At 41.1% G+C, this 22618-nt stretch overlaps 1 protein-coding gene and 1 long non-coding RNA gene across 5 annotated transcripts in view; one reads left to right on the forward strand and one right to left on the reverse strand.

Annotated features, from left to right (window-relative positions):
• Positions 1-807: 807 nt before the first annotated feature.
• LOC148775104 (uncharacterized) lies at positions 808-16876 on the forward strand. The gene is made up of 4 exons (XR_016039601.1): positions 808-1119; positions 1792-1965; positions 2494-2700; positions 16738-16876. It is a non-coding gene; the product is annotated as an uncharacterized LOC148775104 (long non-coding RNA).
• The window catches only part of CEP350 (centrosomal protein 350), a 157587-nt gene continuing 147182 nt past the window's right edge, over positions 12214-22618 (reverse strand). For all 4 annotated transcript variants that reach the window (XM_055419161.2, XM_055419162.2, XM_055419163.2 and 1 more), the window contains 2 exons: positions 21472-21594; positions 12214-16110 (listed from right to left, as the gene is read on the reverse strand). In XM_055419161.2, the coding sequence (XP_055275136.2) occupies positions 15946-16110; positions 21472-21594 (288 nt within the window). In that variant the 3' untranslated portion in view covers positions 12214-15945. The remainder of the gene's footprint in view (positions 16111-21471; positions 21595-22618) is intronic.

Raw genomic sequence — 22618 nt, forward strand, 5'->3', positions numbered from 1 at the left:
TAACCTTGCTGTTTGCCATGCATTGTTTTAAACCCTTTACTGATACTGATAAGCTCACTTATTCTTCAGTTATTCCTTATTACAATGATTTCCTTTTTTTAAAAAAATGTGGAGAACAAGGAACAGAGTGATTACTGTGTTCAGCGTTTCACAGTAAGGAAGTGGCAACAACAACCTCCTTAGGCTCAGACTGAAGTGCCCTCTGCCCTGGGCCTCATGGTTTAGGAGGCCCTCTCTGGAGGGGTCTCTTCCCACAAGGTGGAGAGTCCACGGGACAAGGAGAAAGCTCCCAGTCCCCTGCCCCCCAGACCACGCTGTCACTGTGACTGTGGCTTCCCCTTCACTGAGAATGATTGCACCACACACTCAGACCCACACACAGATGTAGCCACGCATGTTGTTTTGTTGTTGAAGAGAAGTCACTCAGTAGTGTCTGACTCTGCCATCCCATGGACTGAAGACTGCCAGACCCATCCATCCATGGGATTTCCCAGGCGAGAATACTGGAATGGGTTGCCATTTCCTTCTCCAGGGGAACTTCCTGGACGCAGGGATTGAACCCAGATTTCCCACATTGCAGGCAGACTCTTCACTGTCTGAGCCACCAGGGAATCCCCCCTGCATGTTGTTTTAGATTAGGTAATTTTAGTGGCTAAATATAGATCTACATTTAACAAGAGTTTAATGTTCTTATTGAGAAATGAAGGTTGCCTCTCCTCTCATTGTGAAAACCATCTTAGGCAAGATGTTCCTGAGGGTGGAGTTGAGAACACCAGGGATTTCTAAAGAGCAGGAGGCTGAAGCTGACATTCCTTCCTTTGTCTTGTTTGTGCAGATGTGGGGTCTGAGTTCCGAGACAGGAATCTGATCTCTGTGGTCCTAACCCAGGCTTGGCGACTCTCTAAAGGACTTGGTCAAAGTACTGGCTGTGGCCCCAAGAGGATTTCTCTCTTCTCTGCACAACCATGGAAGTCAGGCCTCAGCAGGCTGTTTTTACCCACATTCAGGACCTGAGCCCTAACACTAGAAGGCATCTGTTGCTAGATGTAATATATGGCTTTTGATCTGATTAAATGGATTCAAATCTGGCTCCATCACTTGCTAGCTGAATCTTATTGGGTAAGTTAATTACTTTCCCTATGCCCAATCATAGTATCTATTAAATAGGCCTGTTAATAGTATCTGTTTCATAGGATGATTTGCCGATTAAGTGAATTAATATACATTGAAACACTTAGATGAAAAGCATTTAGAAGGACTTCTAAATACTCTGTCATATGACTTATATTACTAACCACCCAAGGGGGGCAGGAAATTGTGCCATTGCGTTACATTTTTTATAACCTCTGGGTGATCGTAATGCTGACCTGAGCATAGGTGTGTGATGAGGTCATGAGCCCAGGCTGTGGGGGCTTTGCAGCCTGTGCTGAGGGGTTTGTTTCTGTTCTAAACAAATGGGGAGGTATTTAAAGATTTTACCTCTTCTGTTATCAGTCCTGAATATTTATTGGAAGGACTGATGCTGAAACTCCAATACTTTGGCCACCTGATGTGAAGAACTGACTCATTTGAAAAGACCCTGATGCTGGGAAAGATTGAGGGCATGAGGAGAAGGGGACGACAGAGGATGAGATGGTTGGATGGCATCACCAACTCAATGGATATGAGTTTGTGTAAACTCTGGGAGTTGGTGATGGACAGGGAGTTCTGGCGTGCTGCAGTCCATGGGGTTGCAGAGTCGGGCATGACTGAGTGACTGAACTGAACTGAACTGAACTCTTCTGTGGACAGTTCTTGGGGGGTTTTCTAGGATATGAGGACATGAGGCCTGAGGTTGCCCTCCCAGAATTACGTGGAAGAAGATGGAACCTCTCCTGAGCCCCCAGGAAGATGCTCCAATCGGAGGGACAATGACCAAAAATCCACACAGAAAGAGGCTTGGCTTTGGGAGCCAGAGAAACCCAGGTGAGTCTAGGTTGTGTCACTCATAAACTGTGTTTTGGGGCAAGGTTGTTAAACTTTTAAACCTCAGTTTCCTCACCTGTACAATGGGGCCTACCTCATAAAGTTGTTGGGAGGACCAAATCCACTGATGTTTGCAAAGAGCCCAGCACCTGGGTAGCGAGTACTCACTGAATTATCCTGTGAATTGTCACGGCCTTCGTTGGAGGGCCTGCTAATGTGGAGGTCGTGAGGGGCAGTGTTGTGCAGGAGAGAGACCGAACAGAGGCAGGAGCAGTCCAGGCTTGAGAGGACGCTGGGGCCTCCACATGAGGTGCAGTGTCCTTCTGGACCTCGGCCGCTTTCTGCACTCACCAAACCTGCTGCTAATTAACGATGCGACCTCTGGGACCAGGAAAGGGCAGGGCGCATGCCTGTGGGGAGAAGAAACGGGTGTTAGGCTCTGTGAAAAGTTATAGTCTCCACTGTAAATTAGTAAGGAAGCTTTCTGGTGTATTCTTCCATTTACGAGACTTATTCTGACTTCTCTAGAGTACCTGGACGTCTCTGGGAGAACTGACACCTTCCTGTCTCTAAGCCTCTCAAGTTGGGGAACAGACCCCTGGTCGTGGTGAAGAGTTTAATACCCCTCCGTGAGTCTTCTCGACAGAGGCCAGTGGACCCTCCCCGGAGGCCTCCCTCCATTCAGATGTTCATAGCTGTCGGCACAGTTGTCCCCCTGTGGTTGCTGAATAACTGGTAAGTGGAATCACGCACTAACTAAAGTTAAACATGGCCGTCATGTGGTCTCAGCCTGTCTCCCTGAGCCTATCCTCCCCACATGCACCCTGCTCCTGTAAGACAGCTCACCTGTCTGTGCTCACATTTTCCCTCTGCCTGAAGCTCCCTCTCAGACCTCTCTTTGTCAAGCCCAAAGCTCAGGACTCACTCCCTTCCGAAAGGTTTATTTGATACCACAGGCCACAGTCATCTTCCCCACCTCTGAATAACCTGAATTAACAAGAGCATCCTCGCCCAGCCTTCCGCGTCTCTGTCAAAGGCACACCAGTGACGTCGGGCCAAAGCCTCTCTTTCCATCAGCGCCCCGTTCAGTCAGCAGCAGCCCGGGGCCTCCCTTCTGAAAGGCACTCCCTCTCTCCCCAGTCTCCCTTTACAGCTCACTCTCTAGTCTCTGTCACCATATTCCCCTGCAACAGCTTCTTCGTTCATTGTTCAGCGGCCAGAGGGAGATTTTCGAAGTACAGACTTGACCATGTCACTCCCCTGGTTACGGCTCTCCCGGGTGACATACTGGGAGAACATATCCCAGCCCCGCGCCACAGCCAGTGAGGCCCCAGCTCAGCATCTTCCACCCTCCCTTGCTCACAGGGCTGCAGCCACACCCGTCTATTCTCTATTCTTCATTCGCAGCTGAGAGCCTTTGCACTGGCTGTTCCCTCCGCCTGGAATGCTCTTCCCTCAGATCGTCTCATCATCCAGGTCTCAGCTCGAGTGTTAGCTTCTCAGAAAGGCCTCCCCTGACCTTTCTGTAGAGAGTAGTTCCTGCCCTGCCCCCTCTTTACTTCACCTGTTCGTGAGTCTTCATAGATCTTACCACTCCCCTCACTACACTTCCTCCAGACCCCCATCCCCCACCCTGCTGTGGGATCTCAGTTCCCCAACCAGGGATCAAACCCACACGCTCCCTTGCAGTGGAAGTGTGAAATCTTCACCACTGGGCCGCCAGGGAAGTCCCAAGACATTGCTTGTTTTATTGTCTGTCTCCTCCTGCCAGAATGTAATCAAGTAGAACAGGGACCTAGATTTCTTAATTTTTGTGGGGATTGACAGCGCATAGAACAAAGCCAGAAAATAGTGGACGCATGGAATGGATGGATGGATGATGAACTTGGCCCTGGATGGCTGTTACCTTTACTTAGTAACACACATGTGTTTTGCCTCCACACCCGGATCATAAATCATGCAAGGGAAATTTGAAGACCTTCCGGCTAATGAATGAGATCAAGAATAATGGTTTTGTCTCTAGTGCATTTAAAGCTGGAGAACTTGCTCCATTTTGTGGCTATTTGGTATGTGGTTGTTCCCAGCAGTGAAGAGATGGATGAGCGCCCAAGGCCCTTCTGGTCATAATAGAGCACACGGAAGGGTGTTGGCATGATGACACGACTGGTCAGCAAGCGCGCCTCAGTTACACCTTTATTTAGTCACAAACTCATAACTTTGCCAAGAAAGTCAGCAGCTTGGGATATATACATTCGCAGACACTGCTGGTTGTGAAATGAATAGTCACATCCCCATTCTTCTTCCTTACCTATGGGACCTACCCTCAGAAGCTGAAAATTCTGGATACTTGCCGAGTTTCACAATTTGAGGAGGACACTATGGCCAGTGACACATCAGGGGAAGTTGGCTGGGACTTACAGGAATAATTGAAAATATTTTTTAAGTTAAAAATGTTGAACTTTGAAAGGGGGGAGGGATAAATTAGGAGTTTGGGATTAGCAGATACCAACCACTATTTATAAAACAGATAACAAGCACAGGGAACTGTATTCAATATCATAATAACATACAATGGAAAAGAATATGAAAAAAAGAATATACATATGTGGATATATCAGAATCACTTTGCTGGACACCAGAAACTAGCACAACATTGTAAATCAATGCCACTTCAATAAAATAAATTATTTTTTAACTTTGAACTTCTTTTGCTCACATAAACACATATTTCTTTTTGACTTGTATGAATAGCTTCTCAATTCTTTTTTTCTCACCAAAACATTTAACAAAAATTGCAGTAGCAGAGGAAATAATAAGAGACATGAGAGGAAACGGGAATCAGGGCAGGATTGATGCCTAGGCTCCACAAACGCATATTCATTCTCCAATATCATTTTAAATGAATTCCCCCTTGCAATTTCTGGGAATAACTCCACCCTCTGGGTAAAAGAGAGAATGAAGTATATAGAATCCCTTCCTTCTCTTCTCCCTTTGGATGATGTGTGAGAACAAGGTACTTGGAGCTGCTCTGGACATCCGGCCATCACGAGCAAGGGATCAAAGAGAATGAAGTTGACACAAAGCTCTGACATTGCACAGTCATTGACAGATCCCAGAACTGTCTACTTCTAGATTCCTTGTTGTGTGAGAGGTCCAAGACCCTCTTGTTGATCTACTTTTAGCCAAGTATTCTGTTCCTTGAAGTCAAATGACTATTAGCTGTGAGAGTTCTCAGCAAAATTTATTTTTCATATTGGTTATTTCACACATTGAGGTCCTTAGCTCTTTTTATAAGCAAAGATGTAGAAACCAAAATGGTCTTGTTTCCAATCACTGGCCCTTCACTGAAGAGCAAAACTGTTAATTGGTTCATCTTCTTCACCAGAAAGGTACAGTTTCTCCCGGCTTCTATTCTGGGTCTCCCAGAGTGATGAAAATAGTGTATGCAGGCTTCTTAAGACAAACTTTCACGTTATGTACATTTTGAGCAATTGTTCTTTGAAGTAAGTAGAATTAACAAGATACTGGTCTAAAGACCAGAAGCAGCAATGGTCAATATTGCAGCTCCCAAGGAATTCTTGAATAAATGCCTTTTCTACCCGCTTTCTCTTACTGAAGAAACTCAACCTTGAGACTCAGAGTAGGAATTTGGAGTTTTAAAATTCCACTTAGCTCATCTAATTGTTTAAATCAATTTTCTCAAAATAGTAGTAATAACACTGACAGACCAGTTAGGGAAGTTATTTAGATGATTATTACTTTTCAAAATATTTTGACTGTGCTTAAAATGGGTCATCACACATGCCTCTTTGTATTGTGGAAACTCAGAATCCTGGAATGTGTTTGGAGCTGAAAGAGTGGTTTTGGGTTTCCTGATGTGCATTCTTAAGACAAATTGCATAAAATGTATTTTTCAACAATATCCTTGTTCAAACAAAAACACACAAAAATTTGATATCTACTTACAGACGATGCCAGTGTCACGAAAACAAAATAAATTGTAAGAGTTATAGAGCCAAGGGAAATGTGGGCCTTCTAAAAGTAGTTCTACTCAAGTTGACACATTGAGGCCACCAGTTAATGACACAACAGGACAGATCACTTCCCTACAATCGAACGCACATCTTTAATCTTTTTTTAATATGCAAAAGAACTAAAATATTTTTAATTGTGTTAAATGCACCATTTCAAGTACACATCAACATTTTTTAATGACCTTGAATCTAATTCTTAGTTGAAATGAAAAATATTTAGGTTGAAAAGCTGTGACCTAAAGTTAACTTTTGCAGATAGTACTTTTGGAATAGTGTTGAAGTTATAAGAGGAAAAGGGGTATAATTCTATCTAAATGTGGTTAGAGAAGTAGATGAAGAGAAGCTGAATATGGTCTTTTTGGTGTGGCTTTATTTTGGGGCAGAGGGAGTATTAATTTTTATTATCAAGGTGATTCTTGTAGGGACTTCCCTGATGGTCCAGTGATTAAGACTCTGTGCTCCCAATGCAGGGGGCCCGGGTTCTATCCCTGTTTGGGGAACTAGATCCCACATGCTGTAACAAAAACCCAGTGCAGTCCCCCAGAAAGTGATAGTTGTGCATGGCGAAAAAAAAGAAAAAAATTTTATTATTAAACACAGATACACAGAGGCATTCAATCTCATTTCTCTAGTTCGCATCATCCAGAGGCACCCACTGTTCATCATTTCATTTCAGATTTTTGCTCTGGTCTTTACCTTGGTGTTCTTATACTTTAGCTATTGAATGTCTGTATTCCTCAGGGTTCTCCAGAGAAACAGAACCAATGGAATGTATGTGTGGAGAGAGAGAGACAGAGAAAAGAGGGAGGAACTGTAGGGATTGGCAGGTACAAAATCAGCAAAGCAGGCCAGCAGGCTGAGGTAAGAGCTGATGTTGCAGCTTGAAGCCAAAGGCTGTCTGGGGTCCGAATTCCCTCTTCCCTGTGGGACCTCAGTCTTTTTTCCTCCTCCTCTTAAATCCTTTGCCTGAATGGACAAGGCCCACCACATTATGAAGAGTAATCAATTTTATTGAAAATCTACTGATTTAAATGTTAATGTCATCTAATACATAGAGACATCTAGACTGATGTTTGATCAAATATCTGGATACTTTGGCCTTGCCAAGTTGACACATGAAATTAACCATCAGATTTGCTAGTAAGGTAGATGCATATTTAGTTCTCTGATACCACCCTTCCCTTCCTCATCTTCTCAATATAATGATCTCACAATATTCAATTTTTACATTATTTTAATTATAAACCTCGTTTCTAGTTGAGCCAAGCAGAATGTTATGATTGCTCCCTCTTTGTTCAGCACTGTTTTTCCTCATTTTTTCATTACTCATTCTTTGAACCTATTACTAAGTCTTTTCTCACCTTCCAGCAGCCTACCAATTTAAAGTTTCACATGATTAAAACATCAGGTTATTTCCTACTCTCTTCTCCGCCCTCCCTTCCACCCGGAGACCTTCCTTTTCAAGCGGTCCGTCACCCTGCTCCAGTCTGAACTGACTGTTCCTTAGGTGTGCGAGATAGTCGTCATCCTGGAAATGCCTTTTCCAAGTCACCTGGGGAGTTTCCCTCACAGTCTTCCTGAAATAGAGCCCTTGTTTCTGGATCCCAAGTCTTTACCTTTCATGGTTTATGAGAAAAGGATGCTTGATAAGTAAGGACTTAGCATTTCTGAAAGTGTCCATATTCTGCCTTAACACTTGATTCATTGTTTGGCCAAGTGTAGACTTTTGGATGAAAATAATTTCCATTCAGTTTTTGAAAATTCTGCTGTATATTTCTCAAGGTCTCCAATGTTTCTTCTCAGGAGAATGATGATATTTTTATTCCTAATCCTTTACATGCAATCTTTTATTTTTCTCTGCAGAAACTTTATGAATAGTTTCTTTACCTACAGAGTCCTGATAGTTCACAATGACACAACTTACTGGGGGTCTATTTATTGTGCTGGACACCCACTGAACCATTTTCAATGAGAAACTCATATATTTAATTTCCAGAATTTTTTCTTATGTCATTTCCTCTTGTTTTCTCTGTTCTTGTTAGAGGTCCAGTTAATTAGGTGTTAGATTTCCTGGATTCGTTCACTGATTTTATCTTTCTTTCCTATTTTTATCTACCTTTCTGTTTTATCTTCTAGAGGGACTTCCTTAATTCTATCCTCTAACTTTCTATTGAATTTAAAATTATGGCTACAATACTTTTACTTTTCAAGAGCAGTATCTTGTTGTCTGACTCTACTCTTTCAGAGCATCTCATTCCTGTTTTATGATACTATAAATCTGCTATCTCAGGATTTTAATTTCAGTTTTTGTTCCTTGTGATGTTTTCTTTTGTGCCACTCATTGTTTCACCAGAATTCCCCCCTGCCCCACCGCCTTTTTTTCCCTTTTTGGGTAGATCTGTTTCACATAGGTGGTTTCCCAGGTGGTGCTATTGGTAAAGAACCTGCCTGCCAGTGCAGGAGATATACGACATGTGGGTTTGATCCCTGGGTCAGGAAGATCCCCTGGAGGAGGGCATGGCAACCCACTCCAGAATTCTTGCCTGGAGAATCCCATGGGCAGAAGAGCCTGGAGGGCTACAGTCCATTGGGTCGCAGAGTCGGACACGACTGAAGTGACTTAGCACACACATTTCACATAGGAGGCTTCCCCCGAATGCCTGGAGATGGCTGACTGTTCACACATGGGTAATGTGCTAAAAGTGTGATGAGTAACTCAGTATGCGTGGGTGGGGCTTTTTGACTGGTCAACTTTACTGGAAGGAGATCAGGTGGCAATCCAACTTTTCCTCTGAAGGAATCTTCAAATGTTAGTACCTACAGGTCTTTTCTCCAATGCTATTCTGTTTTTCCAGAGGAGGGTCCTGCTGTCTTCTTACTTGGGCAGGGGTTTCTGAACAAACTTGATTGGATCTTTCCATTCAGTCTTCAACAACTGCAACAAAGCCATCAAAAAACCCAGCTTACTGAATGGCATCCCCACTTAAGTAAAGCCATTTGAACACTAAGCACTGCACTCCAACATACAGTGGGTGACATTGAACTTGGACAGGGTAGAGGACCAGGCAATTGCCTGATTAGCTTGCACCCGCCAAATCCCAATGCCAGGACCGAAAAGCCTTGGCCTACTGCCATCAGAAAAATTTTTCTTTTTAGGGTTAGGGTTCTTTTTCTCCTGCTGGAACACACTTCCTGGGGGTGATGTGATCGGGGCCACAGTGGGATCACCAGGAGGGTCTCCCAGTTCAAATGTGGGGGCAATGCTACCATCAAGTGCCTCTCTCCCGGGAACCCTACACAGAACACGGGGCACTAGTTTCCCCTGGTTGTACTGGAACCTCTGACTCAAGCGGGTGATATTACTGGGCATGTCAAGTCCATTCAGGATGACTCCCCGCCCCAGGATGGACTATTGGGCTCAAGCAACAAGGGGTGGTGGGTCCACAGAAGTAGCCAATGAGAGTGTCTTCAGCTTTGGGTGTTTCCTGGAGTGGGAGCGAGGTGGGAACTTGAACCTGTCTTCTTACTTCTAAGAATCCTCTGTGGTGCTTGCAGGACACTCTGATAAGAATCAGCACAGCGGTCGGGAGAGGAGGCCAACTCAGAAATGCTGGGCTTCTCGTCCCAGAACAAGGCCCCTCTTGTCCCACACTCCCATTTTAATGGCTTGGCTGGCACACAGTGACTTGGACTTTCCTTCAGATCAACAAGAATCATAACCCACACTAGCCAAGGTGGTGATGCACACCTGAATGGCTCTCATTCCGCTGGGAGAAGGGGGTGGTGCTGGTATTAACACGACTGCCAGCGCCTCTTGCTGTGGGCATATTGACAAGGTGGGGAGGCAGAAGCGCCTGGCTTGGGCTGGATGGTTACCATTTGCGCACCCCTGGTCCCTCCGGACTCCACTTTTGAGTCCAGGCACCGGTGGTTCCTAGTTGAGGACCATCCCCCAGGGAGGCCTGCTTGATCATCCTCCTGGGTCTGGTTCTTCTGGTGACTCTGGTGATGCGCCGTCTCAGGGTGACAGGGAGGCTCTGCAAGCATGCTGTATCCATGCGGAGGTTCAGGGGGCCCATCACCCAGCTCCGCCAACACATTTGGGGCCAACGATGGTCCTACCAGATTCGGTGCGGCTTCATCTGCTCTGTTGGCGTCTGGGCAGCAGGGGCTGGGTGGACTGTCAGGAAAGGCAGTCATGTACAGCTTCTTGCCTTCTGCACGGTCACGTAAGAATGGGCCTGGAACACATCCTTACCGAGAGTTAAGTCCTCACAGTCTGTGCCGGGCTCATCACCCTTCCCTGCTTCAGACTCAGCCTGTACTCCGGGTTCTGCTTCCGTGCCAGCGTCAGTGGCCCTCAGTTCAGGCATGCCCCTAGCTTGCTGTATCTCAGACCCCACAGGAGGTGACAGGGTCCTTCCATGCAACTCCAAGAGGGGTGTGTGCCATCACTTCGTCCCCTCAGGCTTCGGATGGACCCACTGGCCACGGGGGACAAAGCACTGCAAGTGACTGGATCCTGGGTGCTTTCTCGCCTGTCTGTAAGGCAAAGTGGTACCACTTGAGCTTGTGGTGCCATTGTCTGTTCTCAGTGACCTTACTTGCTGGCATTTTCCATGGGTAGCACTAGTCTGCCTTTTAGTTTTGGCCCTACAGGTGGCCCCACAGCTTTGGCCACCCAGTGAAACAATAATGCCATGCTTCACACCTTTCTCTGTGGCAGCCGCTCTCCAGTTTCTGAGCTTTTCTGGGATTTCGTGGCGCACTGGCTTGCTCCTCCAGCACTCACCTCTACAGGCACTCATCACTGTAGGTCCCACCAGTGCTGGTCTCACCTTCTACTTAGCTCTGCTATGTTAATTGCCTTCCTCCCATCTACTATCTTTGCATGTTTTCATTAAAGGAAACAGGCATTTGGTCTTTATTCCAAGGTTCAAGCGGTCATTACTCCTGTGACTTTACCAACAAACACAGTATCTGGCACAAAGTGGGCACTCAAAAGAATTTCTTAGAACTTGCTGCAATATGGGATCTTTTTCTGAGAACTTCTTGAATGTTCATGGTTGTGTAGGAGTTAAAAGGTCAGCCATCAGGAGGCTACCAGACGAATTCAGGTGAGATGATGGTGGTGACTTCTAACTCGTTGGACCAGAGATCATTCATAATCCTGAACACCATCCATTTCCACCTTTGCAATACTTTTATTCTTCTGTACGTCTAGCCCCATTCTTCTCCAAGTTTGTATGAAGTGAAGTTGCTCAGTCGTGTCCGACTCTGCGACTCCACTGACTGTAGCCCACCAGGCTCCTCCATCTATGGAATTTTCTAGGCAAGAGTACTGGAGTGGGTTGCCATTTCCTTCTCCAGGGGATCTTCCCGACCCAGGGATCGAACCCGGGTCTCCCACATTGCGGGCAGACGCTTTACCGTCTGAGCCACCAGGATATATCCAAGTTTGTATATCTAGAAATAAATTATAGCCACATCACATCATCAGATAGTTGTTCTTCTTTGTTGTCCACTTAATTGTGACTTTCCACAGGTGGTGTATTTTATAAGGGTGATCAGAATTCAAGTCACTTGGGAGAAAAGACATTTGCTGTGAATTACAGGGAAGAAGCCCACTGATACAGAACACAGTGTTGTAATTTATCAGGGAACTCTCCTGACTCACTCCCTTACTCTGTTGGGTCCTTTCATTGCTGCGAAGTCACTTCAGTCGTGTCCGACTCTGTGCGACCCCATGGATGGCAGCCCACCAGGCTCCGCCATCCCTGGGATTCTCCAGGCAAGAACACTGGAGTGGGTTGCCATTTCCTTCTCCAAGGGTCCTTTCATTACATACTCTCAAAACAGCACATGCTTACTTTTGCAGGACTTACCACATTTGTCATGCATTGTTTTTGAAATTATTTTTTGATGTCTGTCTTTCGTCCTCCAAGGTCAGGGATCATGTCTGTCATCTTCGTTATCTCCCCTGCACTGGGCACAGTGCTCAGAACATGAAGGTGTGCGCAGTGACTGCTGAAGCTGCTCAGATGGTGTGGAAGTGGCATTTGTGTAAAGAGCGCTTCCATGCAGCCTGCCCTACTCTTTCGCTCAAGCATCAGCACTCTGCTGTCCAGTAAGAGATCAGAAGTGAATTTTATGCCGATTAGCTTTCGAAACTTGGCTCAAAAGGCAAAAAAAGAAATGAACGCCTGACATGAAATTAATTTACAAATCAGTTTATTTACAGATTTCTCTCTTTTCTTAAAGTACATTTCAGTTAACAAATCTATTTACACAGGTGTACATGGGAATTCATCCCAGTTATTTTACAGATCATACTTACAAACCACACCCTAAGTCTTCTGTGCAAAGTTGCACTGGATGTGACTATTGGCTGAAAATGGCCTGATGACCAGGCTATTTACAAATACACAGTAAACGGGTTTGTTTTTTCATGTCTGCACAATACAGTACACACAGGGAGGCTGGGCCTCCCAGGGAACGCTTTGCAATGTGTTTACCAAGAAGGCTTTGCAAAGTTTGGAAGGAAAAGCTATTAAACACAGGTTAATTAAAATGACAGTACCTCTTTTACATCAGTTTACATTTTTTCTTCACATTTTTATAATACAAAGATATCTTATTGAATTGTTGCACAACCAGTTTAAGATGATTTGTAAACATGTAAATTTCTACAATTTGCATTAAACATTGTAGTTTCTATCATTTGCTCTTTGAATTAATGTTTTATTCACTAGTATTCTTAAGGTAGTAAAAGAAGATGTAAGTTTGAACTTCTTGCAGAAAAGTTATAAGTCTCTAACGCTGTGCGAGTACACACTTTATTCAAGTATTGCAAAAAGCTAAGGCCACTTTTTTTCAAGACAAGAAAGTGAACAAAATTGTTTTTATCAATAGGCCACAACACTCTTATGAGCAATGAAATCTCTTTTGAAAGATAATTTCTCAGAGACCTGTAGTCACAGAAGGAATTTTCCTTTCTTTTATGTAAAAGAAAAACAAATTACCTTCCTTATTAACTACTTTTGAGCTCTTCCCATTTTTCCCTAGAGTAAAAATTCCTGTTTAGACCTGAAGAGGGAATCTATACCCTGTACTTATTTAACCCAGAGTGAAGTACCCTGGATAGCACAAATTATTTTGGACTCAGAAATAAATCTGAAGCCTATAGGTTGGTTTACTAAATTCTGATAGTGCTATTATTCTAAAAGATATTACTGCTGATGCAAAGATCTTTTTCTTAGAGGAATTATGAAGAGTGAAAGAGGATGGGAGAGTGGGGAGAAGGAACAAAGATTACAAAGAGGGAGTATTTAGATTCTTGGTTAAGAGGCAGAGCTTGATTAAAAAGATCCCAATATGGAATGAGTGGCTGGGTATCCATGTTTATTATTCCTAATGCTAACAATGAACCCCTTTTCAATTGTATTCAAATAGTTACAACAGTAAGAAATCTGCTGATTATAGTTTCCCTTGTTTCCTGCTACCAAACTATGGATAATCATTTCTGGCAAAGAGTAAGACCGATTCATTCCTGCCTCTCATTGGAAACCCAGGATTCTCAAGACAGTAATAAGAGCTGGAGTATGTTGGGACTGCTGACTGCCACATTCTTGGCAGCATTCTTACCAGGGAACTTTGAGTCCAGGATGTTGATTCCATGGACTTATATCATTTATTTTTTTTCCTTTTTTTGGAATCACAAAGTCATACAGACTAAAGATAAAACTTTATTAAAAATTGATTTAGGTCCAAATAATGAAGATGTAGAAAAACAACCTATATTCCTATTATATTATTTTCATATTCGCTTATAAAAAATTTACAGCAGCTGTAAAGTTTCAGTATCATAAGGACAATGTAATCCTACAAACAGTCAAAGAATGTGGACAAGATGTTTTTTCGTGTTTCAAACAACACAACTGAAAAGAAACGGTTTTGCTTTTCTTGGCTACATGAAAATAATATCTCCACACTACTGGTTAATAACCCCAAGAAACCCTAGCTTCTCTTAATCAACTTGCTCATTATGGCTACAAGACTAGAGTTCAACATCAAAAGCCTAGAAGAAATGCTGGCAACGTCAATCTGAGCATTTCCCGAGACCCTATCACAACAGTTCAGTGCTTTCCTTATTTGTCAAGAGCTATCATACCAGTCCTTGTGCAAAATGCAAATATTCCAATGATTATTTCAGAAAGTTTCTCATAATAACAAGATGAAACCAAAGAGAATGGAAGTGTGCATAGTGAAACATTTGAGACGCAAAGGCAAGTCTGGAGGAAAGATGCAGAAATGAACGAATGTGCACACTAAAAGATTATACCATCTTTGGGGTTTTCCTAACATATTTTGAAGGTATAACATTCCAGGGTATTTTAACTATGAATCCAGTGGATGTCTTCTATCATGCTTCTAATCAGGACCTTCAATATTAAGGCATTGACATTCACGCCTAAGATTATCCACATTCTTCTAGATTGCTTGAAGAAGGATAGGACTGATTAAAAGAAACCAGTCAAGAAGGCAGGGTGCTGAGGCCCCAGGAGAGCATCACACATGCTCTAAGGTAGCAGCTGGAGTCTATATATATATTTTTTCAGATACAGGTAATAGTTGTGAGAAGCAATGCTGCAAGAGAGGCAGAATTTGAATTTTAGAGTGTCTTCAAATCATCTTATCCCATTCCTGCTACTTCAGATGATCTTAGAAAAGTTCACTTCTTTACATGTAATTTAACTGCCTTCTTGGACAGGTGTATGGGTTTGTTAAAACCATAGGCTTCCTGTGCAAAGACTACAAACCATAGAAGTTTCAAGACGGAAGTTTAACTATTACAAGAAGAATCTTGCACTTCTGAATAGGGACATACATTTTCAACTTAATAATTTATCTTAAAATAAATTAAAAAAATGTTCTATAGCGCAAAACAAGCACACAAACAATAGACAGTTATCTTTTTGTCTTTGGTGCACACACTCATTTCCTAAATCATTCAAGTAATAGCGTCTCTGACTTCTTGGGGAGAAATGGGAGCTGAAAGTTTGAAGGCCAAAAATGAATTATTTCCACTTCTGCCATGCCTGGATGCCTGAGATGGTCCTGAGGATCTGTGATTCTGGGAGCAGCTGGTAGAGGTTCAGAAGAAGTAAGAAAAGTGCAGGGGTCGACAAGGGGTAGAAGAACCAGCCCTGCACCAGTCCTGCAAGCCCAGTCTTCAGTGAGGGCACTTCTCTGTTTTCATGCCCACAGAGAAAAACTAAGCATAATGCAACAGTTTAAAATTCTTTAGATGGTGCTCAGAAAGCAAGGCTACCACTGATTCCTGTTAACTTGACAGTCCACTTGGTGCTCCTCAACTGCAATAATGGAAGAAAATCATCTTCAAAAGGAAATGAAATGAACTCCACAATGGAAAATAGGCACACATTATCCAACTTGCCTATCTGAAAGCAGTTCAGGGTTTAATACTGTTTATAGAGACTATAATGTCCATTTCTGACTTTCATGGTATAAACCAGGATTACATTTCAAAAACGGTATGATGCACATCTATATACCTCTCTTGCCTGACTTCAGACTCAAGGAAGTGATACCCTGGTCTAAGCTAAGAGGTAAGTCTGGTGTTTCCAGCCCTCATCTGAGACCAGTAGGAATGCTAACAAGAGGTGTAGGATTATACTGTGTGTCAACATCACGAGTGCAACCCTGACCACCAAAACCAACCAATTAATCCAGTGGACAGTCTCTAAAGGCAAAGGCTGTAATACCAGATAGATCACACTGTCCCATGAACTCCAAACCAGTAGTCTTTAAGAACAGGTACAAGGTCCAGAAGCACTCTTGCTATGATGGAGATGGGGTGTGTATCACGAGGCAGAAAGGCCCAGGACTCATATTAGCACTCAGTGTTCGATTTATTTGCAAGATGTCACACAAGTAGCATTCTCCCCTGTTTTTCACTGATTTGATTCAGAACATCAATAGTATCTCTGATCAAGGTCTCAAAGATCCCATCAGCTAGCTGCATCTTCACGCACAACTCATCCTCATCATAGTTCACCCACTGGGCCTCCTCCTCGTGAAGCTCCTGTACCTAGAATTTAGGAAACAGAAAGGTTAGAACATCACTGTCACATAAAAGTTAGGAGATTAATGATATTTGCTGACTTTGTAAACCCATGCATGGGAATATAACCCAAGAAGATAAGTCAGAGAAAAATGGTAATTTATATGATGTTAACAGCTGCAAAAATTTGAAAAAACTCAATTGTCAAATAAAAATTTATTCCAAATCTGTCGATCTTGACAATATTCCAGTATTTTATAGATATTAAGAATTGCAAGTATGTTGTCTCTGTCAACACAGGAGAATGCCTAGAGGAATTTTAGGGGGAGAGAAGCATGCAAATTTTTAGATACATGGATTTACAATTATAAAACGCATATATAAAAAGATAATATTGGACATGATTCTGGAGTATATAAATAAATGAGCAAAATTTCATATTTATGGAGTATTTTTTCCCTTGGTCATGCCACGTGGCTTTGTGGGATCTCAGTTCCCCAGAACTGACAGTGGCAAATACTAAGCACTGGACCCCCAAGGAATTCCTCCCCCTCCTCCTTTTGGTATTAGAATATTCTTGAAATGTGCTATTGCTCAAGTTTATTTTAAAAGTTACTGTTATATTTTATAAAAAATGCTCTCTTTGCATTTTAGGATTTGGGGATTCCTAAGGTAAACAAAGGTCGATCTAGTCAAGGCTATGGTTTTTCCTGTGGTCATGTATGGATGTGAGAGTTGGACTGTGAAGAAAGCTGATCGCCGAAGAATTGATGCTTTTGAACAGTGGTGTTGGAGAAGACTCTTGAGAGTCCCTTGGACTGCAAGCAGATCCAACCAGTCCATTCTAAAGGAGATCAATCCTGGGTGTTCATTGGAAGGACTGATGCTAAAGCTGAAACTCCAGTACTTTGGCCACCTCATGTGACGAGCTGATTCACTGGAAAAGACTCTGATGCTGGGAAGGATTGGGGGCAGGAGAAGGGGACGACAGAGAATGAGATGGCTGGATGGCATCACCGACTCAATGGACATGAGTTTGAGTGAACTCCGGGAGTTGGTGATGGACAGGGAGGCCTGGCGTGCTGTGATTCATGGGGTCGCAAAGAGTTGGACACGACTGAGCGACTGAACTGAAGGTAAACTAAAAGGAATCAAATCAGAACAAACTGCCCAAGATGCTTTGCTTGTTGACAATAAACGTTTAAAAACTACTTATAAAAGAAACAGGTTAGACTTAATAGATGTAATGATATTGTGAGTGGGATGGAGGCCAGGTAGAGGAAGTAGACTGTCAACCCTGAGCCAGTCATGAATCTGGCATAGTTAACTGCAGTGTCAAGAGTCTCAAACCAAAGTCTTCCTCATTCTATTGTTTTCCTCTATTTCTTTGCATTGATCACTTAGGAAGGCTTTCTTATCTCTACAGTATAAAGCTGACCAAATTATTAACCATTGTCTTCTCCTGCTGTTTTGAATTACAATACCCAAATATCACTTATAAACAAAATTTGAGTATGTAAAAAAAAAAGAAAAAAAAAAAACAACACCCAAACCCTGTATAGGAAAACTAGCTGGCAAGACTATCAATTCCAGCAAAAATGGCAGCACAAGATAATGCAAAAAAGTTCTTGCATAATAAAAAATGTTTGTAATTCATAAAGAAATCATAAGAAAGGAGGGAGATTGTAAGTATTAGAATAAATAGGGATTTAAAAGAGTGGCAAGTGTTGCAACTACTTAGGGGAGGAATTGAGACAAGAAAGAAAAAGAATAAAGTCAAAGATACGTCTAAACAAGTACCTGAGGGAACAGGAAGAACTAGGGAAAGGCAATATTCTAAGAGACAATAGCTGAGAATTCTCCAGAATTGAATAAAGATAATGAATTTACAGATTCAATAAGCACAGGGAATCCAAAGTAGGAAGAATAAAAATAAATCCATGACTAGCCACTCCAGTACTCTTGCCTAGAAAATCCCATGGATGGAGGAGCCTGGTAGGCTGTAGTCCGTGGGCTCGCTAAGGGTCGGACACGACTAAGCAACTTCACTTTCACTTTTCACTTTCACACATTGGAGAAGGAAATGGCAACCCACTCCAGTGTTCTTGCCTGGAGAATCCCAGGGACGGGGGAGCCTGGTGGGCTTCCGTCTATGGGGTCACACAGAGTCGGACACGACTGAAGTGACTTAGCAGCAGCAGCAGCAGCAGACACATCCAGAGAAATTGCCAAACAAATATACAAACACATGCAATCTTAAATAGAAAACAAAAAGAAAAGACAAATTCCCCCATAAAGGTCTGTCAGCATATTCCTCAAGATCAACAGCAGGGGTCAGATTATAATGAAATAATATCTTCAAATTGCTGAAGTAAAAAGAGCTACGAGCCTAGAATTCAATCCTCAGGTAAACTATAATTCAAGAGTAAGAGCTGAAATAAAGATGTATAGACAAAGACTACAAAGGTGAAAACTGAACTCAGAATGAAAGAGATGCAGAAACAATGGTTCCTCTATTAATTTCTGTTCTTTTCTGTACTTCCAATATATTTATTAAACATATGAAAGATATGGAATAGTCATTAAACCAGTAAAAAAAATAACCTCATTAATAATAAAATTGTTAAAAGAAAAATGAACTCTTTTTTTTTTTTAACAAAGATCAAAACATTAGCCAGTATTGGCAAAGGTAAAAAGATGCACCACTCCTGTATCACGCTGGTGAGTATGTATAATTGGTACAACCTTTCTGGAAAACAATCTGACAAACACACACAAAAGCTTTAACATTCTGCATATACTTTTAATCAGCAACTCTATTTCTAAGAATTTACTGTGTAAATTATTGGAAATAGTTACAAAGATATACCACATTGCAAGATACTTATTACAACAGTTATTATTTCAAAGAATAAAAAAAATGATTAACTGATTAAATAAATTATGATACATAATTCCACAATGGACTATTTCCACAGAAATTAAAATGGAAATTTATTTTTAAAATGATATACACTTAATAACAGGAAAATCTACATTTAATTAAGTGAAAACAATCTGAATATGAAAGAAACTATGATCCCAATCATTAAAAAATATTCTTTGTATAAAAAGAAACTCAAGGCTATTATGTCAAAATAATTAAGAGTTATCTACATGGTAAGATTATCATGACTATTTTCTTTTGATTAATTAGTACTTTACATTTTGAAAATAAGCAGGATTATTTATAATAAATAAAAACTTATTTGAAATTTCTATTTTTGAGACCCTTTTCTTTTGAATTGACAGCAAAATTTCTGTTTTACATGTTATGAAAATTGTTTTAAATGGCAGTTCCTCTAATATGCACAAAAATTAGAATCTCCAAATGCTAAATTGGCTAAATACAGTAGTGGGAATGGTGACCATGACCAGTTTATTTAGCGTTTCTTGCTGATAATGAACTCAAGTTGCTAACAGTTATCATTTCACTAACCATGAAAAATGAACTCATAAAAAAAGTTACATAGGCCCAGGCAGTTCAGCTTACTCTCCAGCCACACAGACTTTTCAGTTCCATACTCCTTCCCATTTCACGTCTTTGTACATGTAGTCTCCTCTCCCTGAACTGCTCTTCTCTCTACACAAAACTCAGTTCAGTTCAGTCGCTCAGTCGCGTCTGACTCTCCGCGACCCCATACACACACAAAACTCAGGTTGTGCTTATTCATCTTTAAGATCTCAGCTCAACTGTCACTTCCTCAGGGAAGCCTTTCCTGTCAATGCTTTTACAATAGCTCCCTATTCTTCTATAATTACATATTTGTGTAAATTATATTATATACAATGGCTAGCTTCCACCAACAAACTGTAAATCCACGAAGGCAGGGACTATGTCTGTCTTGCTTACTACTATAACACTGGTCCTTAATCAGCACAATTCTTGGCTAAATGCATTCACAGAGATGATTTATAGGGAATATGACCAATTCAACTGATAGCAGGGCAAATGAATGTCTCTTGGTGTGCTTTTTCCTTTAATTTCTAAAGAGGTGGAAGAAGTAACATCGTGGTAATTACTAACTCAAATCTAAACCACTGCAGAAATATGACAGCAAGTTCACCTTGAGAGGCAAAGATCTATGAATTGGTTAAAGTCCTGCTCTTATTTGTTAGGCAAGTCACTTAATATCTTTGAATTTCATTTGTAAAACAGAGTAACATTAGTCCATCCTACCTCATATAAATTATTGTGAGGATCAAGTAAGATATGAGAAAGAATATTTAACAAATGTTTATCTAGTAAAGTTATTACTGAGTAAATGAAGCAATGGAAGTACATATTTGGGAAAAATTGATAAACTTAAGCATTACATTTTTTTTCGTGGTATGAATATAAATATAGAAAAAATATAAAGTCCAGAGTGAAAATGCTTGGAGATAAACCTGAATCAACTAACACTTGAGTTTCCTAAGGTTTGTTACTACTTAACATCTTAACATTCTTTTAGGGAAGAAAGAATGAAAAAAAAAAAAAAAAGAAAGAATGAAAGACTTTTTTCTCCTTCCTTTTTTTTTTGTTACAGTTTGATAAGTACTTTTCTAATGCTAGAAAATATACTGCAAAATGGAATAAATCCTATCCAGTTAAATTTCTGGATAGTAATAGTGATGATGAAATGATAACAGCTACTGTTTGTTGAGTTCTGTACAAGTTACTGTTCTATATATACACATAAATACTCATTTAATTCTCTTAATAATTGTATCAGGTAGGTACTATTATTATCATCTTCATTTTGCAGATAGAGAAATGAGGCATGAAGAGATTAGATAATTTGTCCAAGATTACACAAGTAAAGTGCCAAAACAGGGATTTAAATTCTGGTGGTCTGGCCCTAGTCTATACTGGTCTCTTTAAATTCAGAACCTAAGTTTGTTTCCAAACATTTTATCTCTCAAGTTCTCCACACCTACAAGATACTATTAAGTTAAATATTCATCTACTGAATTTAAAAGAAAGCAATTTTCAAAACTGATGGGCAGAAAGACATGCAGCTAATGAAGACTTTAAGACTTTACTATTATAGACTTGGGCTTTCCAGATGACTCAGAGGTAAAGAATCCTCCTGCCAATGCAGGAGACATGGGTTCAATCCCTGGGTCAGGAAGATCCCCTGGAGGAGGAAATGGCAACCCACTCCAGTATCCTTGCTTGGAAAATCCCATGGACAGAGGAGCTTGGCAGGCTACAGTTCACAGAGTCGCAAAGAGTTAGACAGAACTGAGCATATGAGCACATCATAGACTTAAGATCAATTATATTTCCTTTCCTTTTAGAATCTAACTACATTCTGATTTTGGAAAAGATGGTCAAATAAAAACAGTTCAGTTATAGACACTGACCAGGATATGATCCACTCGGTCTCTTTTCTTTCTTCCAAATTTCATCATTTTCTGCCAATCCGTTTTGTGGTTTGGCTCCTTTTTAAGACTGAATAGCTTGAGTACTTCAGTTGCTATGAAGCTCTGTGAAAATAAGAGGAATGCATGAAGCACAAACTTTTTGAGATTTAGTACTTATAAAGCAGTAAACAGATTTTTGCTAAGAATACAATGTTTATTAAAAAAAAGATCACATTAATGCAAACTTCTTTCACTTATGGTTCCACTTAGCAATTTGAAGAGAAAAGCATTCCTAAATGCTCAGACTTTATTCACTTAAAGAATTTTTGTTTCTACACAACACAGAAAAAAAAAAAAGTAAAACCCACTGATGAATTTGCAAAAACAAAAATCACTTTAGAGTCCCCTCTACCCAAGAACTACCATGAGTTTACTTCAAGCTGGCAAAACTACAAAAGAAAGTATAAAGTAAATCTCTGAATAAGGCTTTGGTTAGGATAGCTTATTTTGAAGCAACAAGATTCAAGTATGTTAAATTAAAAAAATACTAATCAACACTTCAGTTTGAGAGGCATGGTAATTTTACTAACAGTATTTGAACTATCACCCTTTAAAAAAGCTTTACAAAAATGCTTTAACAATATTTTTGTTGCTTTTTTTTTTTTTAATTCTGCCTTATAGAAGGTATTCTTCAATGACCTGAGGATACAGACATACAAGATACTCATTTGTGATGCTGCTATTGCTGTTTAGTTGCTAAGTTGTGTCTGACTCCTTATCATCCCAAGGATGGTAGCCCGCCAGGCTCCTCTGTCCATGGGATTTCCCAGGCAAGGATACTGAAGTAGGTTGCCATTTCCTTCTCCAGAGGATCTTCCCGACCCAGGGATTGAACCTGGGTTCTCCTGCACTGCAGGCAAATTCTTTACCACTGAGTCAGCTGGGAAACCTCACTATAGCAATAGTAAAATTGGTAGGAAGCATCACTGTGTGTTATAATGATGTACATGGTCTGATGAATGCCGGTATACATTATCTTATTTCAACATGTTTGTTCTTTGTTAGCAATAAAATAATATTACTTTCTATGGTTGTTCTATTAAAAAAACAATGTCTCTCACACTCACATTCACACACACACACACAC

This window comes from Moschus berezovskii, chromosome 17 (genome assembly GCF_049115385.1).
Source record: "Moschus berezovskii isolate FMDL1 chromosome 17, NW_MosBer_1.0, whole genome shotgun sequence".
Classification (NCBI taxonomy): Eukaryota; Metazoa; Chordata; class Mammalia; order Artiodactyla; family Moschidae; genus Moschus; species Moschus berezovskii.